The 8,273-nt window shown below is 35.1% G+C and overlaps 2 protein-coding genes across 2 annotated transcripts; both read right to left on the bottom strand.

Moving 5' to 3' along the window:
- Window positions 1-832: 832 nt before the first annotated feature.
- Window positions 833-1,300, bottom strand: LOC132937339 (uncharacterized). Its single transcript, XM_061004163.1, has one exon. The coding sequence runs from the start codon at window positions 1,298-1,300 to the stop codon at window positions 833-835; it is 468 nt and encodes a 155-aa protein (XP_060860146.1).
- Window positions 1,301-1,601: 301 nt separating this feature from the next.
- Window positions 1,602-2,992, bottom strand: LOC132937334 (uncharacterized). The gene is made up of 3 exons (XM_061004158.1): window positions 2,801-2,992; window positions 2,591-2,708; window positions 1,602-2,476 (listed from the first exon to the last, which is right to left on the bottom strand). The coding sequence occupies exons 1-3, from the start codon at window positions 2,990-2,992 to the stop codon at window positions 1,602-1,604; spliced, it is 1,185 nt and encodes a 394-aa protein (XP_060860141.1).
- Window positions 2,993-8,273: the final 5,281 nt, after the last annotated feature.

The following is an 8,273-nucleotide window of genomic DNA, read 5'->3' as shown; positions in this document are numbered from 1 at the left end:
TTCACAAGCTCTAAATGGCTCGAGTACTAAAGCAAACAAACACTGAAATATATGCTTTAGTTGATGTTACTCTTCTGATGCCACTACGAATACTGATCGGTCCACAGAAGTCTACTCCTGTATGCGTGAATGGGCGTTCAATACTAGTCCGTTGTCTAGGTAATGGTGCCATGCACGGAGTCAGTGTGGTAGGATGATGCCTAAAACAAGTGATGCATTTATGAACAGTGAACCTAGCTGTATCGCGTCCACGAAGAGGCCAAAACCGTGTATGGATGCTTGCAAGCAACGCTTGTGGACCTGCATGCAATAGACGTTTATGCTCATGTTCGAAGATCATTCTGGTTATTTTGTGACGAGAAGGAAGTACTAAAGGAAATTTTCGCTGATCAGACAAGTTTTACAGAGATAACCTTCCACCCACTCGGACAAGGTCATCTTGATCAATGAAAGGGTTGAGTGACTTAAGACGACTTTTCGACGAAATGGGTTTCCCTTTTCTTAATGCTGTTAACTCTTCTTTGAACTCGATAGACTGCACATACTGTAACCAAACTGTTTGAGCTTTAGCAAGTTCTGTCACCGTCAGAGGACCATACATGTTAGGTAACCGTGTAATCTTAGTCGCCTTGGCATTGTGACTGAATCGTAGTAGCTAGCCAGTTGTTCTAATCAATGAATTCCATTCTGAATATCTATCTAACACGGTGTTCGATGCACTGACAGCAACTAATGTAAGCTTGATGCACCTCACTTCTGGGATGTCTTCATCATCTGCTGTCACTCTCGAAGGCCAATCAACTCTGGGACGTAGCAACCATTGAGGACCCGTCTACCATAACATGTTGGTTTTGATTTCCATCGCTGATGTCCCTCTGGAGATTATGTCTGCCGGGTTCTGGTTGGTTGGACCGTGTTTCCACTGAGATTGAACAGAATGGTCGAGAATTCGAGCGACTCTGTTCGCAACATAAGACTTTAACGGTTGACTTGATTTAATCCAAGCTAGGACTATAGTGGAATCAGTCCACAACATTACATTCGATTGATTGACTTGAATGTCCATTCGTGTTAGTTCATCAACTACGTCCACCATTATTTCCATCAGCAATACAGCTTCACACAACTCTAGTCTCGGAATGGTAGTTTGCTTGGTTGGTGCAACTCGTGACTTAGACGTATACAACAACACAGTAACTTGTCCATGATCATCTGTGGTTTTTACATACACACAAGCACCGTATGCTTCTTGAGATGCATCACTAAACCCATGCAGTTCTTTGCGCTCACGTGAATACATCACTCTGCGTGGAATCCGTAATGCTTCCAGCGCACTTAGCTCACCATAAAAGTTCATCCACTTGTTCTGCAGTTATTTCGGTAAACGTGTGTCCCAACCCAGCTTTAACAGCCACAACTGTTGCACAAATATTTTTCGCTTGACCAACACCGGTGAAATGAATCCTAATGGATCATAAACTTTATTTATATCTGCGAGTAGGGATCGTTTAGACATATGTATAGGAGTCTTCCAGTCCCTTACTATGAATTGGAAACAGTCTGCATGGGGATTCCAGGTGACACCTAGAGAACTTACAGTGTCATTCTCCTGCAACTTGAGTAGGTAGTTTGGGCCTTGTTCTGACTAACTGGTTGGACAATACACTTGAATTTGTACACCATTTCCGTAATGACATGCCTGCACTCAGCAGTATATTTGATATATCATTGTACAAGTTTAAGCAGTCTTCAATTGATTCCCCCCCTGATAACAAGTCGTCCACATAGAAATCGTCACGAATCGTTCTCTGTGTATTTGACCTAGAAGCTTCGGAACCAAGTTGGCTTAAGCATCGAGTAGCTAGATAAGGGGCAGACTTAGTGCCATATGTAACCGTTCGTAATGTGTATTCTTTGAGAGTCTCTAAAAGGCTGGACCTGTATAGGATTCTTTGAAGTTCGCAGTCGTCCGGATGCACTAAGATCTGCCGGTACATTTTTTCAACATCAGCTGTTAGTGCGAATGTATGGGTTCGAAATCGCAGTAAGATAGAATGTAACGTTGGCTGTACAGTAGGACCTTTCAACATAATGTTGTTTAGAGACATTCCAGAGCTTCCTGTGGCTGATGCGTCAAACACGACTCTTAGTTTTGTTGTGATACTATTGTCCTTTATCACAGCATGGTGGGGTAGGTAATAACTGACTGTTGAACTTGAACTACTAGTGACTGGCTGCATATGACCCAACTTTATATACTCCAACATAAAGTCGTCATATTGTTTTTCTAGTTCTGCATCCTTTGACAGTTTGGCCTCTAGGTTGAAAAATTTTCTTTTCGCCATGAATATAGTACTTCCTATTACTTCAGGATGTAGCTTGAGAGGCAATCGAACCATAAACCGACCGGTTTCTGTTCTAACTACTGTTGATTTAAAATGTCTATCACCTTCTTCTTCTTCAGCTCTGTCCCTTGCTGAATTAGTAATAAACAGGGAGAGTGCGGACGAGTTGCACCTGACGGGGGTTGATACACTTTGATGTCAGTTTGTGACTACTTGACCAGTCAGAATCCAACCAAACACAGTACTTTGAAATGAAGCTTGTTCTGATATCACATGTTTATCCGTCTTCATTATGTCAAAAAATAGCTCCGCTCCCAACAACATATCAACGTTACCAGGCTTGTTGTATCCTGGGTCAGCTAGCTTGTTTTGTATATAAGAATAACAAATTTATCTGGGTTAAATGCCTGTGTTGGTAATGGACTTGTTATAGACGGTAGTACATGTAACTTTACATTGAACTGTACATCTTCAACTCGAGAGTGCACTTGTGCTACACAGTACTGAAGAGACTTTGCATGTGAATGACCTATTCCAGACACTGGCACTGCTGCATCGACACGAAACAACCTAAGTCTTCTCGCACATTGATTTGTCACAAAGTTGACTTGTGAGCCAGAGTCTAACACTGCTCTACACTGTACCATTTTCCAGATTCATCACACACCTCCACTACCACTGTAGCTAACATCACCATAGTATGTGATTGTATAAACAAACTAGTGTTTGTAATTCCAACGAAGGCAGACTGAGGACTTGCTGGTTGGTTTACTTCACACGAAGTTGACAGTTTACTGGTAGTGTAGTTTTGGAACTCTTGATGTAACAAGTTGTTATGTTTCTTTCCACATGCATGTGGTACAAGATGAAGACCTACATTGGCGGACTTGATGGTTGCGTCGAAGACAATCGTAGCACAGTTTGAACTTAAATAATGCAGCCTTAAGATCTTCAATTTTTATAGATAGGAACTCTTCACAATGATTAATCTGATGACCTTCACCACAAATAAAACATTTTACATAATCATTAGATTTGGTGAACAAAGACCTTTTTTCAGTAACCTTATTTGGACCTGTATTAAATTGTCTCAGCTTATTGTTCTTATCTACTGGCAATACATGTTGGTTTGCTGCTTCTCATGCCTCGAATGCTGCTACTCTCATAGCTAGATAATTCTCAATGTCTGAGTACCGAGGCAATTCCTTTGAAGACTGACGCAGTTGCCACTCACCTACTGTGACATTATCTAACCTGCTGCATACTAGAGTGACTAACCATGCGTCCCAATGTTGAGTTGGTTGTCCAAGAGCTTTTAATGATCTCACATGGGACGTCATACGATGATATAGTTGGCTGAGATTAAATGCTGAAGCTTTCTCAACTTTCGGAGTGTCAAATAAAGATCTTATGTGTGATTGTACAATTAATGTTTTGTTTTCATATTTAGATACCATCGCTTCATAAGCTTGCATATAATTTTCCGCTGTTGTGGGAATGGTTTTAACAATGTCTACAGCGGATTCAACAAGACAACTCTTCAAATATTGGAATATTTGAACAGTGGGAACGTTGTCATTTTCGTGAAACATGGCATTAAATGTATCAATGAAGGATGGCCAGTCTTGAAGTGACCCAATAAATATTGGAATTGGAAAAGCAAAAAGTTTTACAAATCCACCATCTTTTGATGTTGACGATAGTTCAGTACTATTTCTACCAATATTCATATCACCTTTTTCGTACACGTCTATAATATCCAGAATCAATGCGCGCACCTCATTACATTCATCTAGAAATGATAACAGTTCATTATCTTGAACATCAGGTGGCTCATCAATCTCTTCAATTTTCGTTTGAACTTCATCATAATTGCCCATTGTTCTGACAATTTCATCAAGACGCAGTTTGATTTGACGACAGGATTTTGACTTGGTATCCAACATTTTGATAAAGTTGACGGAAGATGCAACAATATTCCTATATGTACTTCTTTTCTTTACTAAGGCTTTGTAATCAGCAGAGGATGGTTCACCCATAATGACTATGATTGACCGCAACAATACAAAAACTCCTATAATTACAATAACAATATGCACAAAGTGCTTATTTCACATGAAAAATAAAACAGCTACAATTACAGCAATCAATTAGATATACTTTATTACAAAAACCAATTTAATTTCTTTTGCATCCGGCCCGAAGGACCAAAATGTACGTTACTCGGACACTGTCAGTATTAGACAGTGATCGTTTTGGCGCTTGTAATTGAATTTGTAGTGAACTGTATATATAAGGGCAGGAAATAAATCAGTTGTGTAATAAAATTATGACAATAATATAGTATATTATAACAATAAACACTGTACTGTGTGTTAGCTCTATGATAGTACAACAATATAATAATAATACTTAACAGTCTCAATTAAATGTGCTCTACAATGGCACAACAATATAATAATAAAAATTAACAGTTTCAATTAAATGTGCTCTACAATAGCACAACAATATAATAATAATAATTAACAGTTTCAATTAAATGTGCTCTACATTGGCACAACAATATAATAATAATAATTAACAGTTTCAATTAAATGTGCTCTACAATGGCACAACAATATAATAATAATAATTAACAGTTTCAATTTAATGTGCTCTACATTGGCACGACAATATAATAATAATAATAATTTACAGTTTCAATTAAATGTGCTCTACAATGGCACAACAATATAATAATAATAATTAACAGTTTCAATTAAATGTTCTCTACAATGACACAACAATATAATAATAATAATTAACAGTTTCAATTAAATGTGCTCTACAATGGCACAACAATATAATAATAATAATTAACAGTTTCAATTAAATGTGCTCTACAATGGCACAACAATATAATAATAATAGTTAACAGTTTCAATTAAACGTGCTCTACAATGGCACAACAATATAATAATAATAGTTAACAGTTTCAATTAAATGTGCTCTACAATAGCACAACAATATAATAATAATAATTAACAGTTTCAATTAAATGTGCTCTACATTGGCACAACAATATAATAATAATAATTAACAGTTTCAATTAAATGTGCTCTACAATGGCACAACAATATAATAATAATAATTAACAGTTTCAATTAAATGTGCTCTACATTGGCACAACAATATAATAATAATAATAATTTACAGTTTCAATTAAATGTGCTCTACAATGGCACAACAATATAATAATAAAAATTAACAGTTTCAATTAAATGTGCTCTACAATAGCACAACAATATAATAATAATAATTAACAGTTTCAATTAAATGTGCTCTACATTGGCACAACAATATAATAATAATAATTAACAGTTTCAATTAAATGTGCTCTACAATGGCACAACAATATAATAATAATAATTAACAGTTTCAATTAAATGTGCTCTACATTGGCACAACAATATAATAATAATAATAATTTACAGTTTCAATTAAATGTGCTCTACAATGGCACAACAATATAATAATAATAATTAACAGTTTCAATTAAATGTGCTCTACAATGGCACAACAATATAATAATAATAATTAACAGTTTCAATTAAATGTGCTCTACAATGGCACAACAACATAATAATAATTAATAAATAACTCAGGACTCGTCAGCCCATTACCTTTGCAGCTACACTACACAAAAATTGGTTCAACCCACGCTACCGAGCCGAGATCTGTAAGTAGAAATCTATCAATACGATGATAATAATAACAGAGTGGCCCTGCACTTGTGCAATTGTGTGAGTGCAGCTATGACGAATAATTCACAAGCACGACGATTGTTGGGTTCACAGTATGACACCTTAGTCGCCGCCAAAGAACATATACACCAAAACACCTGTGGGTCCAGAACGGATACTGGAAATTGGCCACGAGGTCGTGCCAGCCCAACTCACAATGCTCTACAAAGGGAATAAACTTTACTAACAATCAAATTAACATTATTGGCGATATCACCCGTAGAGTCCACACTGAAACATATTACATTGAGCTGGACGAACAATTAACCATCTGGCCTCGATGACAGTCGGAAACGTGAATTCAAATTAAAGAAATAACACTGAAACATAAAACTTGCAGGTAACGGGCATCTGCTGTGTACCAACGAAAAATTAACTATGAAAAATGTATATGTTAAGGTGAATGACGACATTTGGTGAATGTTGACATTCACCGAAATTTCTGGTGAATGTCAATTTCTTCTTAGATGTAGACATTCACTGGTGAATGTTAACATGCACCATCTGTTTTTGGTGAATGTTAATATGTTGTAAAAAAAGATGAATACCTAGTGATAAAATATTTTTTACAAATTAATTAACCATCAGTTAGGTTAGACTTTCCCCTTAAACTTGAGAACGTCTTCAACACATTTGTTATATTTTTCAGTACTCAAATAAAAATTGTTGTCTTCTCTTTTTGTACTTAATATAGCGTTAAATTTTTCGTAAAAAACTTCTCGTATGTTCTCCATTATACACGTGAACAATTAGTAGGTATCTCGAACGTATCACAAATTCAATCAGTTACAACAGTCTACCTTTTCGTTCGTGTAAGCAAGGTAAATGAAATACGTCGACACTAGTCGATATAAACGTATTTTTCATCACTACTAAATTAGGTACGATGACTGACGTATCGCCAATTATGCGATTAAGCAAAAGCTTAGTGTGTGTGAGAGAGAGAGAGATAGGTAGTGGGTACAGGCAGACAGACACATACCGTAACGTTAAATACCTAAATGTCTATGATAATATTATATAGATCATTAAACACCGTTCGATTAAATATTGTGTGAACAATATCATATCTATAAACATTTACTATCTTAACGTATGAAACGATAACGTCTATACTCCAATTTTAACTAAAAATGTCTAACATTCACCAAACTTCAATTGTGAATGTCAACACACACCGATAATCGTTGCGAATGTTGACATTCACCGGTGACTGTTGGCAAATTTTTAATATTCATTCAAAATGTTGACATTCACCAAAAACAGCAGTGAATGTCAACATTCACCAAATGTCGTCATTCACCTTAACATATATAAACACAAGAAAAAACTGATGAACAACAACACAAAAATTACTTATACATTGTTGTGTAACACAATTGCACTTCAAAATATAATTTTTGGCATAAACACGGTGCCACTGACTGCATGATTTGCAGTTATTCATAGTGATGGTAAGAAATAGCAGTAGCAGTGTAAATAGCACTGCTATTTTACATTAGCAACAGCAGCCTGCTAATCAAAAATAATAATAGCAGTGATTGCTATTTTATTTTATTGATATTTTCCCTATTGCCTACCCTGATGATATTGATGATATCGTGATATCGTCGTGTCACATTAAATGCTAATCTGCTAAACTAATAAAACTGCTAAAGTGTTAACTGATAATATGATATTGCTATTTTGCTATTTGCTATTTACTATTTAGTATTTTGCTATTTAGGCATTTAGAAGTTTAGCACATGGTAATAGGTTATAGTGTATTAGTGTAATAATATAGTATATTATAATAGCAAATAGTGATTACAAATAAATAAAATATAAATTATAAATTAATGTTATATATTAATATTCTGTGGTACTGTGTATAACCTAATGTACAACTAGTGTTCTGCAATTAAAAAATACAAATTTACAAATATGCAATGAACATAAGCAATCTACTTCCCTAATAGATCAATAGTTGGTAAGTTATTAAAATATTTGAATAATTACATTAGTTAAATTTAGGAATTAAAATTTTAATTAAAATAACTAAAAAATTACTTTATAAGTCTGTTAAAAATAAAAAACATAATAATTATATTAGATAATTATCATGTTAATACAATATAAAATGTTAATACAGTTGTCAGTTAAAAAT

This window comes from Metopolophium dirhodum, chromosome 1 (genome assembly GCF_019925205.1).
Source record: "Metopolophium dirhodum isolate CAU chromosome 1, ASM1992520v1, whole genome shotgun sequence".
In the NCBI taxonomy this organism is placed as follows: Eukaryota; Metazoa; Arthropoda; class Insecta; order Hemiptera; family Aphididae; genus Metopolophium; species Metopolophium dirhodum.
The sequence above is the reverse complement of the archived record's forward strand: the minus strand, read 5'-3'. Positions and strand labels throughout refer to the sequence as shown.